The sequence below is a fragment of the Palaemon carinicauda genome, chromosome 20 (assembly GCF_036898095.1).
Source record: "Palaemon carinicauda isolate YSFRI2023 chromosome 20, ASM3689809v2, whole genome shotgun sequence".
In the NCBI taxonomy this organism is placed as follows: domain Eukaryota; kingdom Metazoa; phylum Arthropoda; class Malacostraca; order Decapoda; family Palaemonidae; genus Palaemon; species Palaemon carinicauda.
The window spans coordinates 113,361,961-113,383,265 of NC_090744.1; the positions used below are offsets into that span (position 1 = coordinate 113,361,961).

Genomic DNA, 21,305 nt, shown 5'->3' on the forward strand with positions numbered 1-21,305 from the left:
CTAGATTTAGTCTTATAGAGTGATTAGAATTGTGGTATTTCAAGGGTTTAGCAGCAGAAGGAGGAAAAGTAAGTAGAGACTTTGAGGCTGTGTGTGAGGCTTTCGAGTCTGTGGAGCACAGCATATCATCTGAACCCTTACTGAATGAAATGCTTTTATTTAGAAAGACTATGGGAGGTTGAGTTTGGTTTGACAATTGGTTGAGAAGGACCAGAATTATCTAGATAAGGAAGGATTCACTGGACCTCTGAAGTTTAAACAAAAAGAACAAGTGATGTCAAGAGCTCGTATAGCTAATTGCTATCGGGAAATGGCTGAACTTGTATTGAGAGTCAATACTGTCACCATCCTGCTATGCTACAATCAATTAGCTTAGTTTCCCCAGGCTCGCTAGAAGTATTAACTTGATCGTCAACTATTGAGACATACTTTCCTGTTAGTGGTACTGTACCAAGAGTGAAATCAGGATGCCTGAAAACTTTAAATCAATCAATCAATCAATCTTCACAACGATTATATAAATAACAAAATTGCCCCTGACATGATACAAAGGGAATGCAGTACATGATCTTCCAGAAATAATTCCATCTAATAAATATAAACTAAACCAAGAGAACACATGTTAAAATGCAGTACAGTGAACCCTCGCTACTTCGCGGTTCGACCATCGCGGATTCACCACTTCGCGGATTTTTTTCATAACCCATGTACTATATACATATATCGCGGATTTTCCAGAAATATCGAAAATACCGCGATGTGACCGATGGTGCGAGATTGGAGAAAGTAAGGAAAATTGAATCGTGATTGATTTTCAATATAAATGAAACTTTGAGGAGCAACAAAGATATCATTTGTTAGAGAGATAGAGAGAGGTAAGGAATGGGAGGTAGTGAAAAGTAGCCCACAGAGAGAGAGGGAGGTAGATGTAGAGAGAGAGAGAGAGAGAGAGAGAGAGAGAGAGAGAGAGAGAGAGAGGGGGGGGTTTAAATGTAATAAACAAAAAAATTTGATAGGTTATAACACATTGGTGCTTATGTAATATCAACTGTATACAGTGCTGTAGACGGTTTGAATAAGTTAAGAAATGGTATAAATGATACTTTGTTAGTGTATTCGTACACACTCAAGAGCGGCAGCTAGATGACAGCTGATCTAATCACAGCCAAAAGTAAAAAAAAAAGAAGTCAACAATACTCGATTTTTAAAACAAACCCGAAATTTAAAAACCAAAGTACACGCTTTCTTAATGTGCAATTAACTATTTAAAGAGTGGCAATTTTCTAGAATAAAATGATATTTCCCAAAAAATAGTGGTTTGCTGATGAAATCGGATGCCGTATTTTTAGCTATGATTGAAATGGATGTAGACTCGGCCTAATTATTTAGTTTCGTATTTAATTGACACTGAGAAAACTAATTTTAGTTTCTGCATCTAAATGTAAGTATTGTATAACACGAAGAGAGAGAGAGAGAGAGAGAGAGAGAATCAGCTGTTGTACTCAAATGGCGTGTTTTTGTTTCGTGAGAATTTCATCGCCACGACTTTAACAACAACATACTGTACAGAACTTTACAGTATTATACAGACTACTGTAATATGATAAAGTAAAATATTTGTAATCTATTTTATATGAAATGGGGCTATTTTTTTTTGTTTAAAATTTACATTTACGTATGTAAAACAACTCTCTCTCTCTCTCTCTCTCTCTCTCTCTCTCTCTCTTTCTCTCTCTCTCTCTCTCTCTCTCTCTCTCTCTCGTAGATTGTTTTCCTGCTTTGCTACGTATGTATGATTTTATATAGATACGGTATATAATATTTGTAATAACATATTTTATTAAAGCTTTTACTGTAATATCATTATTTATCACTTTCATCATGCGCATTAAATTCCTTAGTTTGTTTACTGAGCGTACTTTATGACGCCGTCGTTTCAGGCGGCGTCATAAAGAAAAACATTTCATTTGGAAGTCCTAAGAAAAATTAAGTAAAACATTAGTAATAACCAAATCAACATACTGTACTAAATAATCAATATAATCAATGCAGAAACTAACCTATACACAGATGTGTAAATGCGTTTGTTTCTTCATTATAATCAGAGATAAACGTAAACAAAACATACATTTTTTATCGTGCTTTTTGGCGTGTTTAGGAAACGCATGATATAAAGTCGCCCTTAATATTTGTGCCTGTTTTAGTTTAGGGTACGTTAGTACATGCATTAATTGTTCTGTACATTAAAGGGTAGTTTGTTAACAGTACTACGTACAGGGGAAGGTTTTAAAAGTCTGAATATACATGTTAAATAAATAGGTAAATATGGTGTCACTACTTCGCGGATTTTCACCTATCGCGGCCGGGTCTGGAACCTATCTACCGCGATAAACGAGGGTTCACTGTATGTAAAAAATCTGAGGGAATGTTCAATCATCGCCAGTCGGCGGAGTAAACTGAAAGCTATATTTCCTAATGCGATAACCTGAGTTTTCTAGCAATTACCTGTAGAAGGCTGTTCCTTTAGGGTTGTGGTGGACGATGTGGTAACGTCCCTGACTGGTGGTTCAAGTCCCGCTCAAACTCGTCTAGTTTCTTTGGTTGCTGTAACCTCACCATCCTTGTGAGCTAAGGATGGTGGGTTTTGGGGAGCCTATAGGTCTGTCTGCTGTGTCATCAGTAGCCTTTGCCTGGCCCTCCTTGGTCCTAGTATGGGTGGAGAGGGGGCTTGGGCACTGATCATATGTGTATGGTGAGTCTCTAGGGCATTGTCCTGCTCAATAAGGCAATGTCACTGTTCTTTTCCCTTGCCCTTGCCATTCATGAGTGGCCTTTAAACCTTTATCCCTTTGACCCCCAGGCTATTTGGAAATTTCCAACCGTTAACCCCCAGGGGGTTATTTTTTTCCCAGCACATTTTGCCGTATATTTTTTTTGAATTCCTCTAACAGCCTTAATTTTTGTCATAGAGAGGTCAGGTTGGTCCCATTCTCTTGGAAAATGCCTGAATTTTCTCAAAAAATTATCAAAAATATGAAAAAAAAAATTTTATAGCATTTTTTTGCAAGGACGTACTGGTACGTCCATGGGGGTAAAGGGATGGCTTTTGTGAAACGTACCAGTACGTCCTTTGGGGGTAAAAGGGTTAAAGGCTTGTATTAGTTAAGCAAAAGAAAATGGGAAACTTAATTTTAAAAATTGTATAAGTAAGTGCCGATTAAACCGGGCTTCTGGAAAAAGAGTAATGTAAACATCAAGTGAGATTCATAGAATTGATACAGAATTTTCATTTTAGTAAAAGATGTGCACAAACTCTGACGTCGGAGTGTCCCTCCTTACTCGATCAATATTAATTCCAATTCCATTTCTGATTACTATCTTTCAATATATATATGGATAAAAAACTTTTTTACAATGCTTTATAAACTTCATGATAAACACAATATATAAGAAAATTAAAACTAGGACAATACATAGTTACTTTAATACTATAACTGGTGAAAAAATTATGAAAAAGGTTAGAACTAGTATTATTTGATCTTATTTGCCTTCCAGTGAATATTCAAATTCACAAGTGTTAACCCCATTAATAGTCAGGGATGACTGTACAATGGCTTAATGGAAATAGCTCTAATAGAGACTATGGCTATAAATTAACTTCAGATGCACACCTAACGGTGAAACAGCTCTAATAGGAAAAGTGGAAGTATCGTAGAACAGATATAAATAAGATATTGGTCATTTTATTGGTATGGAAACAGTTGATAGGGAAAGTGAAATATAGTAGAACAGATATGAATAAGATATTAGTAATTTTTATCGAGGTTTATTTGCAAAATTTCCATTGACACTTTTATTTGCATTTCCTGCTGTACCCACATCCTTCCTTGCAATTCTTGAAAAACAATTACAGTGAATGTATTTTTATTCGTGGGTACCAATTTTCGTTGTTTTATAAAAAAAATGTTGGTTTGTGGATTTTTAAATTCGTGGATTTCCGTTTCGGAACTTTTACCTTTTTGGTTATTAGTTGAACCCCAATTATGGTAAAGTGTTCATTTGCAAAGCGATAATTATCATAGTGCACACCAAAATGAAATATATTCACAATAACAAATCAAAATAATTAGTAATCCACAATGGTTTAGAAAATGTAGGTCACCAACACAAATCGAATGTGTCCAAGTTCATTACTAAATTCTGACAGTGTATGAAAATTTTCGTTGGATTTTTAAATTCGCGGATTAACCCACCCACGAAGACCACGAAAATTGGTACACCACGAACAAAAATACTTTCACAGTACAGTACTTGTATTTTATTTTCTTATGATTCTAGTATTTTTTTTATCTATATCATATAAATTGATCATTTATATAAGATACTTAATTGCCTATTTTATTTTTATCCAGGTGTAAGGAATTTTTAATGAAAGATCTGTATACGTTTGACCAAGATGAGGCTTCGGCAATTTCCACTTATGACCAAGTTTCTGAAGCATATAATGCAATATTTCAAAGGCTTGGTGTACCTTTCGTTAAAGGTAAGTAAAACTTTCTTAAAAATTACAATACACTGATATGTTGTAATGTTAGCTGGGAATCGAGTCACTGATAAATGTATCTTTCGAGAAAGGAACTCCACCTGCTCACTGTTTCATAAATATCATTACTTTCTTGGCTGATGTAGGATGTTACCGTATGTGTTTGTGCTCCAGTCATGTTTTTTCAATGTACAGTGGAACCTCTACACACGAACGTATCTACATCCGAATTTTCCAACATCCGAAGTAAAATTCGAGCAAATTTTTGACTCTACACCCGAATTTTATTTCGACACACGAAGTAGCAATTTTCGTCGTACCGGTTGTATCCGAATTTTTCGACACGCGAAGTACAATTTGAACACGTTCCGACTCTACACCCGAATGTTTTTTTCGACACCCGAAGTAAACAATACTCGTACGCGTAGTCGGTGCTCATAGCGCCTGAAGTGTTTTTTATTTCCGCCGATAGAAGGCAGCACATCGACCTCGGAGGGACGCTCAATTAGCGCGGCTTGGGTCAGTCCTCTGTTCTCGTCGGCTTCTTGCGGTTGTGCTCTTTGCGTTCTGATATTAACTGTGATTTAATCGTGATTTTTTTCGTGCATCCATTTACGATAATTTACGTAAATCATGGGTCCAAAAAGGCTTAGTTTTGGCAGTGGTAGTGGTAGTGGTGAGAAAAGGAAGAAGGAAATGCTTTCTATAGAAATTAAGCAGGAAATTATTGAAAAACATGAGCGTGGCATCCGCGTGAGTGAACTTGCTAAACAGTATGGCCGTAATATGTCGACGATCTCGACAATCCTTAAACAGAAGGAAGCTATTAAAGCAGTGAAACCTTCTAAGGGGATCACTATAATTTCCAAACGCCGTACCCCTATCATAGAAGAGATGGAACGACTTCTACTAGTGTGGATTAAGGATAGAGAGATCGTTGGCGACACCATCACCGAAACCGTTATCTGCGAGAAGGCGCACGCCATCTTTACGGACTTGAAGGAGGAGAGCTCTGGGGGTGATGCTGGGGAGAGTTCAACCGAGCCTTCCTCAGATGATTTCAAGGCATCTCGTGGCTGGTTCGAGAAATTTAAGAAACGGTCCGGGATTCATTCAGTTGTTCGCCACGGAGAGGCTGCTAGTGCGGACACAAAGGCTGCAACTGACTTTGTTAAGAAATTCGAAAATATCGTAAAGGAAGAAGGCTACGTAGAGCAGCAGGTGTTCAATTGTGATGAAACCGGGCTGTTTTGGAAGAAGATGCCGAGTCGAACCTACATCACTGCTGAAGAGAAGAAATTGCCTGGGCATAAGCCAATGAAGGATCGGTTGACTCTTGCTCTATGTGCCAACGCTAGCGGGGACTTTAAAGTCAAGCCCTTGCTTGTTTACCATTCGGAGAACCCTAGGGCCTTTAAAGCACACAACGTCGATAAGGATCAGCTTCATGTTTTCTGGCGATCCAACTCGAAGGCCTGGGTCACTAGGCAATTCTTTGTGCAATGGGTAAACCAAGTTTTCGGTCCTTCTGTGAAGAAGTATCTTCATGAGCAGAAATTGCCTTTAAAGTGCCTGCTATGCCTTGACAATGCACCCGCTCACCCCCCCGGACTTGAAGATGATATCTTCGATGAATTCAAGTTCATAAAGGTGCTGTATCTTCCACCAAATACCACCTCTATCCTCCAGCCCATGGACCAGCAAGTCATCTCTAATTTTAAGAAGCTGAACACCAAGCACTTATTCAAGCAGTGCTTTAATGTCACGCAAAGCACCAACTTAACTTTGCGTGAATTTTGGAGGGGCCACTTCAATATCGTGCACTGCTTAAAGATCATTGATCAGGCTTGGGTGGGATTAACTCGACGGACCCTCAATTCTGCATGGAAGAAGCTGTGGCCTGATGCAGTTTCTCCCCGAGATTTCGAGGGTTTTGACCCCGAACCTGATCCCGTGGTCGGTGCAGCGGAAGCCGTAGAGGAAATAGTCTCCCTTGGCAAGTCCATGGGTCTGGAGGTCAACGCAGATGACGTTACGGAACTTGTCGCCGAACATCACGACGAACTGACGACGGATGAGCTCAAGGAACTCCATGCTATTTCGGAGCACATGAGTGATGACGAGGAAGAGAGCGAGGAGGTAGAACATGTGTTAGGTTCAGCGCAAATAAAAGAGGTGTTAGGAAAATATCAAGACGTGGTCGACTTCATCGACAAATACCATCCAAAGAAATTGCAGGTTTGTCGTGTAGTTTCTCAATTCGATGATGTTTGCCTAACGCACTTTCGAAACATTCTGAAAAGCCGTACGAAGCAATTATCTATCGATGCTTTCTTTAAAAAAACTGCGAAGCGAACTCGCGATGAAGAGGATGTAAGTGAACCGAAGAAAACGGCAAAGAGTGAAGAGGAAGAAAGTGAAACACAGAAAACGGAAAAGAGTGAAGCAAAAGAAATTCAGTCAATTTTAAATGTAAGTGATAGTGATTAAAATTACGTAATCATCAAAAAGAAAAAAAGAAAATGTAAAAAAAAAATATAAAATATAAAAAAAAAAAATAAGCTAAGTTATGTTAAAGTTCACTTAGTGTAAGTTAGAATAAGTTACGGTAGTGTTACGTTTATCGTAGTTAACCTCTCTACCTCCTCGCCGTCCGTCCGTCTCCTCTTTCCTCTCTGCGTAGCGAAGACGAACAACACCTGCGCTGGAGTTTCTAAGGTAAAGTGACGCTAAAAACCCTTTTCTTATTTATCATTTTTTGCTAATTCTTCTTATTTACATGTCTATTCTTCTTATTTACATGTCTATTATCTAATTTAGTGTTCATTATTCTCATGGGAAAGTTATGTGTAGTAGTTTATTAAGAAGTTATAGGTTTTTGGGCTCAACCACGGATTAATCCTATTTCAATGTATTCTTATGGGAAAATTCGTTTCTACATCCGAACAATTTCTACATCCGAAGTTGGTTCTGGAACGGATTAAATTCGTATGTAGAGGTTCCACTGTATATTATATTTGAATTCAGTTTTGTATGTGCAAGTGGCTGTTATTATACATTATGTAGCATATAACTCTGCTTTCCCACAATGAGGTAGCCAGTCTTAAGTGTGGATCATGTTTCACTCATTGGACTTTTTAAATAGAATACATCGGTAAACAATCACAGAGGTTTTAGATTTTAGATACTGTGACATACTGTGGTACAAACAGGTTTTGGAGGCATCATCATATTTTGAGAGAAGCTCTTTTCTGGGACAAATGTTTCATACAAAATCCAGTGGTATCTCTGGGACAAATGCATAGGTAAGTCAGCATCTTATAACAAGCAAAGTTTTCCTTTGTTAGTTCAGATTTCCATCAGAACTACCATACTTTTTCATGAGTAGAAATATCTTGACACTGATGGAGATGTCAAAACCAGCACAGTCACACAACATCAGGAGAAATGACACAAGAAGATAGATAAAAACCATGTTACCGCACTGAGGAACTTACGTAAAATGTTGTTTCAACATTCTTATTGTTTATCCAGCATGGAAAGAAATACAGCTCAAAAACTCAGAGACAGTTGATATTTTAACAAACTGAAATAAAGTCCTATATATTTTTCGACATTACAAGGACCTGAAGACATTGATAACTCAGCATACTAATAGACATCTGGACTACACAAATACAGTAATAGAAACCAACTGAATTTGCAGAATCTTTTTTATTGTATTGTGTACCTGTGATTGTGGAAACAAAAGGAAAGCTTGTACATTTCAACCAGTTGGAAGAATTGCTGAACATGATTAGGTTGCAGTAAGAGAAAGAGTTCCAAGACAGTATACCAGTTGACATATTAAAGTTGGTGAACACTATCCTACTTCTGTAATGGATACTTATTACTAATCTTGATGATTTGTGCTTGGATAAGGTAATATCATTACTGTATAGTACAGACATTTGTGAAGTTCAGTAATTGCATACAATTCAGGCTACAAATTTTCATACTCCTGGCTAGAGAAAAGATTATTATAATTTTTCCCAAATTCTATACACTATTAGGCATCATCATCATCATCTTCTCCTACACTTATTGATGCAAAGGGCCTCGGTTAGATTTTGCCAGTCGTCTCTATCTTGAGCTTTTAATTCAGTACATCCCCACTCATCATCTCCCACTTCACGCTTCATAGTTTTCAGCCATGTATGCCTGGGTCTTCCAACTCTTCTATTAGGCAAGGTCACCCATACCAAGGATTGCTCATTAGCGTAAGCCTCCTTCACAATGTGCGGTTTGAGGAACAGTTCACTGATGAATTTTTTTGGCTAGAGTTGCTTCAGCTTGACTAAATTTTATGGAGAAAGGGAGTTCACTTCCATTGATTTCTCTGAGAGAGCCTTGAGTGAGTACTTAAAGAAGATAGAGAAGTCTTTGGACCAGGGGATTAAACATTCTTCATGACCACGAGAACAATTTATGGGACTCCCATTCATAAGGATAGTATTATATGGAAGGATTTTTAAAACCACTGTCTTCTTTGGGCAGAGAAATGTTATTTTCAGAGCTGATAGTAAGACATGGTTGGTACATCAATTCTTTTCTTACATTTTAGTGAGATTTCTCTCAAAATCCTGAAAAGGATGCCAGAGTATTGAAGGCACAATATTATGTAGTGCCTCAGCACATGTAGAGTGAAAGGTTTGTTCCTTGAACAATTACATTTAAAATTTGTATTTAGTTCTTTTTTTGGGAGTGCCATAAATTCTGATCTGCCATTTCTATATTTCATTCATCTCACCATCATAAAGGACTTTTGTGAAGTAGCAAGTAATGGAGACTCCTTGTGTTAATGGGGTATAATTGATATCCCTGTCTTCTTTTGCCTATTTCTCACTTACTCTGTACTACATAAGGAATCATATTGATTAAGGCGAGAGAAGTGCACTGTATAAAGAGCAGATATGCCATAACTTTTTTTTAGCCTTCTACTTTATTGTATTTACTTTTTTTTAGTATTCCACTTTATTGTATACCTTCAATGTCAGGATGCCATAGAACTTCAAATCATTCATTCATTCATTCACTTTATTTTATTTACTTTCTGCTGAATGGCAATAGTTCTAATATTAATGTACTGTAATTCTCCTTTTTGAATATTTAACTTAGCCGGTGAATATATAATAGCTGCAACTCTGCGGCTCGACAGACAACATACTTAAAAAACTCGCGAGCGATCGCTATGCAGGTTGCGGGTGTGCCCACCAGCGCCAACTGTCGGCCAGATACCACTCTCGGATGTAAACAAAACCTTCAATTCTTCTCTGTCGACGTTGACGACAAGACGTACTTTTACTCACTGTAGAACCTGGAGTTTTCCCATCATATTTGGTGAAGTACTTTTATTTGGTTTGAGCTTTCGCAGTACAGGTGTTTTTCTTCAAAATAAACCCTTGAACTCTTTTTTGAATCGGATTATTTGTTGATGACTTAGATCGTTTTTTGGAATTTCCTTTGACTAATTCAAAATGGCTGACCCTTCTCAAGTTCCTAAGTTTCGAAAGTGTAATGCTAGGGACTGTAATAGGCGTCTTCCAAAGGCTTCTCTCGACCCTCACACTGTTTGTTCCAATTGTCGGGGTAAAACCTGTCAATTGGGAGATCGGTGTGAGGAATGCGTGGGCCTTTCGGAATTCGATTGGATCGAATTTGATAAATATACACGCAGACTAGAGAGAGATAGGGTAAGGAGAAGTTCTTCTAGGTCCGTAGATTTTTCCTCTCCACATGCCCCTGAACCTAATCCTTCCCCTGTAGTGGTTGTTCCTAACCCCCCTCCTAGCACTCAGGAACCGTCTATGCAAGACATGATGCGTGCTATTCATGCCTTGGGGGAGAGAGTTGAGGCATTAGCGAGTGACCGTAATCAACTCATGGCGGACGTGAAGGAACTCAAGTGCCAAAGTGCCACGGCGGAAAGTGGGAAAGTGCCTAGTGTTACGCAAAGTGTTGTGAACAGTGTTGCGACCGAGGGTTCGTCTGTTCGTGCCTGTCGTTCACCTAGTCCGGGACCTCTTGCAAGCTCCCAAGCCCAGGGGAGAAGCAATGTCGTACGACTTATGGGTTCGAGAGGCCTTGATCAGCGAACAGACGTTCCCTCTTTGGTATCAGGCGTATCTCGTCAAGATCGCCCCTACCATAAGACGAGAGAGCCCATTTTTACCTCGTCGTCCGAAGGCGTTTCACGTAAGAAACCATGGAGCAAGGTCTCTAGACCTTTAAAACGCAAGTCGGTCCCTTCAGGACAAGTCCAACGTCCCGGATGTAGCCACTGGGACAGTTCGGACCCGTTGCCGTCATCTGATGACTGCTCGCCGCCTAAGAAAGGCAAAGTTGTGCCGTCTCAGTCGCTAACCCCGTCTGTTACCGCACCCGCTCCGTAGACCCTAAATGGGTGTTACTGCAAGACATGCAGTCTAAGCTTGCGTCCCTTATGGAGGACTACAACGCAGAGAAGGTTTCCGTTGATCCTACTGGCCGTCAGCCTTCCAAGCGTTCTGTTGTGCCTCCTGTTGACGTTGATGTAGCTTTCTCGCGTCAACCAGTTGGGGTTGTACCTCCCCCGATGCGATCCCGTGTGGATTTCCAGCCGCACGTTGACGTTAGGCAACTCACTGATGCGACTGGTGACGTTCAGGACGTTCACCAACCATCAAAGTTGACTTGTTTTGACGCGGTGCGTCAACCTCCGCAACCCAGTATGGTGTTGACTGCACAACCCAGACGGTCTAAACAGTCTCGGGTGGACGCTGTGCGTCCTCACGCACCTGTTGTTGTTGACAGTTCCCAGACTGTTCAGCAGTTTCAGGACGCTGCGTCCTGCTCCGTCACGTATGCACCAGTGCGGCCGGACGCTGCGAGTCAAACGTTGCCTACCCCTTTGCCGTTTTCTCATCAGTTATCAGATGAGGAACTGTCAGATGAGGACGTTGCTGAACCACAGCCTGAGGATCAGCCTTCAGATTTAGATGAGCCTAAAGCAGTTCCACCATCTATGGACTTTAGAAAAGTCATGCTTGTTTTTAAAGAGTTGTTCCCTGAACACTTTATCTCTGTGGCTCCTCGTTCGCCGCCGTCTGAGTTTGTTTTAGGCGTTCCTGCTGCCATGCGAGCCTTTACGAAACTCGTTCTCTCTCGCTCATCCAAGAGAGCTTTACGGCTGTTAGGCGATTGGTTGGAAACCAAGAGGAGTTTAGGGAAGACTGCCTTTGCCTTCCCTCCATCTAAACTCTCGTCTAGATCGAGCGTCTGGTATGCCACGGGAGAAGTTCTCGGCTTGGGAGTTCCTGCCTCTGCCCAGGGCGACTTCTCAAGTCTTGTAGACTCTCCCCGCCGCCTTGCCATGAGACGCTCGAAGATTAGTTGGTCATCCTCGGACCTGGACCACCTTCTTAAAGGCATCTTTAGGGCGTTTGAAGTTTTTAACTTCCTGGACTGGTGTTTGGGAGCCCTGAGTAGGAAAATCTCATCTGCCGATAGGGATGTTTCCTTACTCATTATGTCCTGCATGGACAAGGCCGTCCGCGATGGATCCAACAAGCTTGCCGCTTCATTCACGTCCGGATTCCTAAAGAAACGAGAGTCTCTGTGCTCTTTTCTTTCAGCAGGAGTGACGCCATGTCAAAGATCTGAGCTACTCTTTGCGCCCTTGTCTAAGTGCTTGTTTCCTGAAGTCTTAGTTAAGGAAATTGCCTTGTCTTTAGTGCAGAAGGACACCCACGATTTAGTTGCGTCCTCGGCTCGCAAAGCTCCCCCTTTGCCTGCCTTGTCTGCTAGACCTAGGATAGACACTCCAGCGTCCAGGTTTATTCCGCCCTTTCGTGGCAGAGCCCCCAGCAGGGGAGGTGCTCGTGCCGAAGGGAAGAGAGGAAAGAGGAAAGGATCCAAGTCCTCGCGGGGCAGAGTCTGACTGCCCGCAACTTCAGACAGCAGTAGGTGCCAGACTCAAGAACTTCTGGCAAGCCTGGGAGAAGAGAGGCGCAGATCAACAATCTGTGAGGTTGCTCAGAGAGGGGTACAAAATCCCTTTTGTACGCAGACCTCCTCTAGCGACGTCCCCCATCGATCTCTCTCCCAAGTACCGAGAGGAAGCAAAGAGACAAGCCCTGAAACTGGAAGTGTCTCTTTTACTAGAGAAGGGAGCGGTGGTCAAAGTCTCGGACCTTCAATCACCGGGTTTTACAACCGTCTCTTCCTAGTATCAAAGAAGACAGGAGGTTGGAGACCGGTGCTAGACGTCAGTGCTCTGAATGTCTTTGTCACAAAGACGAAGTTCACCATGGAGACCACAAAGTCAGTCTTAGCAGCAGTCAGAAAGGGAGACTGGATGGTCTCTCTCGACCTAAGGGACGCTTACTTCCACATCCCCATTCACTCAGATTCCCAACCTTTTCTGAGATTCGTCTTCGACGATGTGGTGTACCAGTTTCGGGCCCTGTGCTTTGGCCTAAGCACGGCTCCTCTCGTGTTTATGAGGCTTATGAGGAATGTGGCAAAATTCCTCCATTTATCGGACATCCGAGCCTCCCTTTATTTGGACGACTGGCTTCTCAGAGCCTCTTCCAGTCATCGCTGTCTGAAGGATCTCAATTGGACTCTAGATCTGACCAAGGAATTGGGACTCCTAGTCAACTTGGAAAAGTCCCAACTGATCCCATCCCAAACTATTCTGTATTTAGGGATGGAGATTCACAGTCCAGTTTTTCGGGCTTTTCCGTCGGCCCCCAGAATAGATCAAGCCCTGCTCGTCATCCAGAAGATGTTGAAGAAAGAACGTTGCTCAGTCAGGAATTGGATGAGTCTGGTAGGAACGCTATCATCCCTGGAGCAATTTGTCTCGCTAGGAAGACTACACCTCCGACCTCTACAATTCCATCTAGCTTTTCACTGGAAAAAGGACAAGACGCTAGAGGCGGTCTCGATCCCGATTTCCGAAAAGATAAAGACTTGTCTGACTTGGTGGAAAGACAATATCAGTCTACGAGAGGGTCTTCCCCTAGCAGTTCAGAAACCCAACCACGTTCTCTTCTCAGACGCATCGGACTTGGGCTGGGGCGCGACGCTGGACGGTCGGGAATGCTCAGGTCTGTGGAACTCGAGTCAGAGGAGCATGCATATCAACAGCAAGGAGCTTTTGGCGGTTCACCTGGCCTTGATAAGCTTCGAGAATCTCCTTCGAGGCAAGGTGGTGGAGGTCAACTCGGACAACACCACGGCCTTGGCGTACATTTCCAAACAGGGAGGTACCCACTCACTGACTCTGTACGAGATCGCAAGGGACCTGCTCATCTGGTCAAAAGATCGAGGCATCTCCCTAGTAACGAGGTTCATCCAGGGCGACTTGAACGTCCTAGCAGATTGTCTCAGTCGGAAAGGTCAAGTAATTCCAACCGAATGGACCCTCCACAAGGATGTGTGCAAGAGACTTTGGGGGACTTGGGGTCAACCCACCATAGATCTCTTTGCAACCTCGCTGACCAAGAGGCTTCCAATCTATTGCTCTCCAGTCCCAGACCCAGCAGCAATACATATAGATGCCTTTCTCCTAGATTGGTCACACCTAGATCTTTACGCATTCCCACCATTCAAGATTGTCAACAAGGTACTGCAGAAATTCGCCTCTCACGAAGGGACAAGGTTGACGTTAGTTGCTCCCCTCTGGCCCGCGAGAGAATGGTTCACCGAGGTACTTCGATGGCTGGTAGACTTTCCCAGAAGTCTTCCTCTAAGAGTAGACCTTTTACGTCAGCCACACGTAAAGAAGGTACACCAAAGCCTCCACGCTCTTCGTCTGACTGCCTTCAGACTATCGAAAGACTCTCGAGAGCTAGAGGCTTTTCGAAGGAGGCAGCCAGTGCGATTGCTAGAGCGAGGAGAGCTTCTACCATTAGAGTTTACCAATCGAAGTGGGAAGTCTTCCGAGACTGGTGCAAGTCAGTTTCCGTATCCTCGTCCAGTACCTCTGTAGCCCAAATAGCTGATTTTCTCTTATACCTGAGAAAAGTTCGCTCCCTTTCAGCTCCTACGATCAAGGGCTACAGAAGCATGTTGGCCTCGGTCTTCCGGCATAGAGGCTTAGATCTTTCCAACAATAAAGATCTGCAAGACCTCCTTAAGTCTTTTGAGACCTCTAAGGAACGTCGTTTGGCTACACCTGGGTGGAATTTAGACGTGGTCCTAAGATTCCTCATGTCAGACAGGTTTGAGCCTTTACATTCAGCCTCCCTGAAAGATCTCACTCTTAAGACTCTTTTCCTGGTATGCTTGGCCTCGGCTAAAAGAGTCAGTGAGCTTCATGCCTTCAGCAAGAACATCGGGTTTTCGTCAGAAAAAGCTACTTGTTCTCTGCAGCTTGGTTTCCTAGCCAAGAATGAGCTGCCTTCTCGTCCTTGGCCTAAATCTTTCGATATTCCTAGCTTATCGGAGATCGTAGGCAATGAACTAGAAAGAGTATTATGCCCTGTTAGAGCTCTTAAGTTCTACTTAGCTCGTACTAAACCTTTACGAGGCAAATCTGAAGCTTTATGGTGTTCGGTTAAGAAACCATCCTTACCTATGTCAAAGAATGCTTTGTCATATTTTATCAGATTGTTAATACGAGAAGCTCATTCACACTTGAGTGAGGAAGACCGATCTTTGCTTAAGGTTAAGACGCACGAGGTTAGAGCTGTAGCAAATTCCGTGGCCTTTAAGCAAAATAGATCTCTGCAAAGTATCATGGACGCGACCTATTGGAGAAGCAAGTCAGTGTTCGCGTCATTTTACTTGAAAGATGTCCAGACTCTTTACGAGAACTGCTACACACTGGGACCATTCGTAGCAGCGAGTGCAGTAGTGGGTGAGGGCTCAACCACTACAATTCCCTAATTCCATATCCTTTTAATCTGTCTCTTGAAATGTTTTTTAATGTTGTTTTTATGGGTTGTTCGGAAGGCTAAGAAGCCTTTCGCATCCTGGTTGATTTGGCGGGTGGTCAAAGTCATTTCTTGAGAGCGCCCAGATTAGGGGTTTGATGAGGTCCTGTTGTATGGGTTGCAGCCCTTGATACTTCAGCTCCTGGGAGTCTGTCAGCATCCTAAGAGGATTGCTGGGCTCCGTAAGGAAGACAGACTTACAAGGCAGAGTAATCGTCTAAGTCGACTTCCTTACCAGGTACCTATTTATTTTGGTTTTGTTATATTGATAACTGTCAAAATGAAAAAACTCTTAGCTTATACGATGTAAACATATTTAACTCTGGTCTCTACCCACCTCCTTGGGTGTGAATCAGCTATTATATATTCACCGGCTAAGTTAAATATTTAAAAATGATATTTTAATTATAAAATAAATTTTTGAATATACTTACCCGGTGAATATATAAATTAAACGACCCTCCCTTCCTCCCCAATAGAGACGCAGTGGGACGAGAAGAATTGAAGGTTTTGTTTACATCCGAGAGTGGTATCTGGCCGACAGTTGGCGCTGGTGGGCACACCCGCAACCTGCATAGCGATCGCTCGCGAGTTTTTTAAGTATGTTGTCTGTCGAGCCGCAGAGTTGCAGCTATTATATATTCACCGGGTAAGTATATTCAAAAATTTATTTTATAATTAAAATATCATATTTGATATTAAAGAATAACTTTTTGCATGAGATAGTTTTATAGATTATGACCAGCAAATAGTTTTAATGATATTCTTGAAAATTAAACTATGATTACACAGCTGTACATTACACTAATTTATGGTCATGCTTTCTCGTAGTTGCTGGGGATTGCGGAAATATTGGTGGAAGTTTCTCTCATGAGTACCATTACCCAGCTGCAATAGGTCAGGACACTTTACTCATATGTAATGGATGTGGTTATAGCGTGAACTCCGAGCTGGTCAGTGACTCAAATAATACAAACTGCTCATCTTGTGGTGGGGTTATTACAACAACAAAAGGCTTCGAGGTAATGTATATACTATTATCATATTTTTTTCTTGTGTTTTATGTACAATCTATTAAGCATGTTTATGTTCTTCTTTTTTTTTATAATAATTGTATCCTTTCAGTGTTGCAAATTATCTTTGATTTCTTTTGGAGTACAGTACAGTAATTAGATAGTTTTCAAGTTCTTTTATTTGTAGAAAACTACACATTTTCTTTAATAAGCAGGTTTTCTTTGTCGCACATAGATGGCAGTAGTAAGCTAATAGTTTTAAATTTATTTTTTTCTCAATACAATATTACATTAAGTTGTATGCACTTTTATAACTAATATTATTTTCCCTCTTTTGCTAGCCATTTCAGTAATTTTTAGGATAATTATATTACAGCTAAAATTTATATAATTCAAATAAAATTATCTATAAGAATTTGGTAAGAGAGCAAGTACTGTACAAGAACATTTCATTGGTTGAACACCTAAATGAGTATGTATATTAGACAAATATTCCTTTAAAAAATAGTTGTAAAGTACAGTATTGTAATCTAATTAGTTCATCTGTTATTATGCATTTCAAAATCATTACCAGTAAATGTTATTGCCAAAAATACTTTAGCCATTCATTAATAAAACTAATAAGTTTATTTCTTTTATATAAATTCTAAATTGTATATAAAAAATTAACTTTTAAAGGAATATCAAAATGCTTCATAATTTTATGATCTTTAGTATACTAAAATCTATACAGTATTTGATATGGAAACAACATTTTCTCTGAACATCTCCTCAGGTTGGTCATACTTTCCTTTTGGGAACAAAATATTCGGATCCACTTAACTGCTCGTATCAAAATGAAAACGGAAGGCGTTCTCTTGTGCAGATGGGATGTTATGGAATTGGAGTTTCAAGGGTTCTCGCTGCTGCTGTCGAAGCATTATCCAGCGAGACGGGAATCAGATGGCCGTGGGTAATTGCTCCCTATAAAGTGTGCATCATCGGTCCAAAGGTGTTTATCTTTTAATTTTTTGTCTCATTTATAAAGCAGTTATGTCAGGCTGGGAGGAACGTAGAGAGGAGAGGTCCCCCCCTTTTTTTTTTCATTTGTTTGATGTCGGCTACCACCGAAAATTGGGGGAAGTGCCTTGGTATATGTATGTATAAAGCAGTAATTCTGGAATTATGAGTACTATCCTGATCAAAGGTTCCAAACAGTTTACAGAAACCCCCACGTAAAATTTGTCCCCATAGAGGGCTAATATCATCAATGCACAGTAGGCGTTACCTACGGATCTTTGCATCTTCACTTCAACTCCGAGCTATCTCAAGTGTTTAGACTTTTACTGTACTGTACTTCCTTTCTCACCCTCTTCTGTCATGCTTTGAAACCTTTCTCAACTTTTACAGTCCAATTGGAGATTTTTCCCTTTTGCACCGTTCGCTGTATTGCCTTCCCAGCAACAGCTATAGACTAAATGGCTGAAATTCATGATTCCAATCTATTCAAACTTTGCTTCAATGTCATGTAAGGGTAAACAGATCACATGGTAATTAGCAGGTTGAAATGAATATAGAAAGCAGTGCTGTATTCAGATATATAAGGCCAACAATCATTAGGGATATTTATCTCAATCACTGGTATTTAATGTGTAGACCTTGATAGCCATCTCAGTTACTTCAGCTCAGGATGGTATAAGAAGGTGGTTAGACCATCATTTGCCATGGTCATTACATAGAAGGAAGGGTGTACATCAGGAGTTGGTGAGAAGATGACAAAGAACAATGATGAAAAGAATTCCCATGAAGAGAGCAATGAAGTAGAATCTAGAATCCAACTGTGATAAAACCTACCCAACCAGAAGAGAAGCAGGTAAACAGGCCATGGACTCAACCCACCCCAGCCCTGATTAGATGAGTAGTAAGCTAAAATAAATGGTCAGCATCACTAGTAACAGAAGCCAACATCAAATCTGAGATATGAATATTTTATTTTAATTATTAATTAATTCTCTTATTTCCTCGTTTCCTTTCCTCACTGGGCTGCTTTCAGTGTTGGAGCCCCTGGGCTTATAGTACCTTGCTTTTCCAACTAGGGCTGTTGCTTAGCAAGTAATAATAATAATAATATATCTATCAGACAGGACTTAATCAGGACATGTGGGCAATAAAATATAGAAGACTTCAAGGAAGACTGAAGCGAGATAGCTACACCTTTGCAGGTGGTAAACATTACTCAAGTAAATCAGCACTTCAAACAATACCTTTTAAGATAATATTTTGGTAGCATAAGAGTAGCCTTCCTTAGGTCAAGCTTATCGTTAGCGGTCTACACGAAAACAGGAGAGGAGCTCTGGTGGGATTGAACAGTCAGTGGGGGAACTCACACACCACCAAAGCCTGTAAAATCTGCCAATGCAGATCCGAGACCTCTTTGCTCCTGTATCCTACTCCCTGGGGACTAATCCAGGGGCATGTATACAACAGTCACAGTAGCATGCACACTCAATAAGGAAAAGATAAGGTGAAACCTCGGTGTCGTCTTGGGTATTGCCAAAACAAACCTTCGAAGAAGGCTTATCTCTCTTCCTCCCCTTCAAAGCATGAGCTTGCCAGTGTACAGAAGGCCGCAATCTGCATTTGGTACCCAAGGAGGATTGGGATCAATCATGCCCCCTACAAGAAGTGCAGAGTGTGTGTGTACAGTGAACCCTCGTTTATCGCGGTAGATAGGTTCCAGTCGCGGCCGCGATAGGTGAAAATCCGCGAAGTAGTGACACCATATTTACCTCTTTATTCAACATGTATATTCAGACTTTTAAAACCTTCCCTTGTACGTAGTACTGTTAACAAACTACCCTTTATAGTACAGAACACTTAATGCATGTACTACAGTACCCTAAACTAAAACAGGCACAAATATTAAAGGCAATTTTATATAATGCGTTTCCTAAACACGCTAAAAAGCACGATAAAAAATGGCAACCAATGTTTTGTTTACATTTATCTCTGATCATAATGAAGAAACAAACTGGAGGTAGAGCTTTGCTTATTACCCAGACATATTTCCCATACTTTTCCCTTAGAACTACATCACATCTTCCTACTTTAGATATATATATATATATATATATATATATATATATATATATATATATATATATATATATATATATATATTTATTTATATGTATACACATATACATACCTACATATATACATACATATATATATATATATATATATATATATATATATATATATATATATATATATATATATATATATATATATTACTGTATATATATGGGTTATGGAAAAAATCTGCGAAGTGGTGAATCCGCGATGGTCGAACCGCGAAGTAGCGAGGGTTCACTGTACTCTACTGCAATTTAGCCATAAACCTGTTGCTGCGGCCACCGTTTTCCCCGCAAGTGCGAAACTCATTTCTCATCCATTATTAACAGCCAGCATTTACTTCTGAAAAGTAAATAAAAAGATCATAGCTTTTGGATTGGTCGCAACAGTACTCATTGCAGCTGTAGGCAAAAGGGAAGATTCTTCAACAGGTGGGTTAACTACCTCTTTAAAGAAATTCAGTGGCCATTCTAGCTTTAATGATGTTCCCTATTTTAAATGACAAAAGGCTTGTATAGACGTAGAAACAAAACTCAGCGCTGGGCTGTGTGTAGCTATTCATTGCCCAATTGCATTGGAGGTAAAAATTAAGGAGGTTGGACAGCAAAACGGAAGAAAGGAAGAAAGATCGGAGGTAAAGTAGAGGAGCATAAAGCAAATGTAAATACTGTAGAGGCCAAAGAGGTGTTGCAAAGACTCCTAGATAATACCTTAAGTGTACCATGGGAGGTGTATTGACGTCACTGCCCCCCTACAGGGATTCAGCCATTAGCCATTTGCTTCAATCACCGTAACTACCCGTTATAGCTCAAGTAATCGAAAGATTTCTATTTTGGAGCAATAAATGAAAAACTCTCCCATCGAATAATTAAATTTTCAGGTTTTAGAATTCCATCCCTGTAATAGGTTTTAGCAGTTGTAAATTCTAATGCAACTTTTTTTTCCTTTACAGAGGGGTAGCAAAGAGGCAAATTTGACTTCATGGGTCCATTTTTTGACAGACACCATCGGCAGCATTAAAAGTTTTCAAGACGACATCATCATTGATGACCGTGATACGTTCACCATCGGGAAACGTGTGATGGAAGCTAAAAAGACAGGTTATCCATTTATCATTGTTGTTGGTAAAAAGGCTAGTGAACTTGTGCCTAGGTTTGAATTAATTGAAAACATAACCAATAATGTACAATTGTTTTCTCATGTTCAATTACTTGATTTCCTAAGGGGTAAATAAAGTTTATTGCAAGGCTTACCTTTGAAAAATAATTAAATTATTATTACTCTATTTCATTATTGGATGAGAAAGGGACCAAGTCATTTTATTGTTTGGGTAAACTCTTCTCCAGAATAAAGCTAAGAAGTCTTTTTTAACTTCAAATTTGAAAACTATGCCCCTTTATCATTAAATAAGGAGAAGGCTACTATAATATCTGCCAATTTTTCACCTAGTCATCAAACTTCTTCAGTTTTACTTTGCCCAATTTTCCTCTTTCATTTGAGAACAGATCTTCCAAGCAAGTCCATTGTAACTCTGGAAGTCTTATTGATCTTGTTAAATTACCTCATAAAGTGTCTCTCCTCCCTCTGTCCTTTGTATTCTCGTCCCATATAATTTTGTGGTAATTTTTCCTTGAATTTACCTTCTTTCTATGCGAATACAAACCCAAGCCA

At 40.3% G+C, this 21,305-nt stretch overlaps 1 protein-coding gene across 1 annotated transcript in view; it reads left to right on the plus strand.

The window, feature by feature from the left end:
• Positions 1-20,881, plus strand: part of ProRS-m (prolyl-tRNA synthetase 2-like protein, mitochondrial) — a 31,870-nt gene extending 10,989 nt beyond the window's left edge. The window contains exons 5-8 of the mRNA XM_068394460.1: positions 4,413-4,543; positions 16,336-16,526; positions 17,293-17,508; positions 20,587-20,881. Coding sequence (XP_068250561.1) covers positions 4,413-4,543; positions 16,336-16,526; positions 17,293-17,508; positions 20,587-20,868 — 820 coding nt within the window. The 3' untranslated portion in view covers positions 20,869-20,881. The remainder of the gene's footprint in view (positions 1-4,412; positions 4,544-16,335; positions 16,527-17,292; positions 17,509-20,586) is intronic.
• Positions 20,882-21,305: the final 424 nt, after the last annotated feature.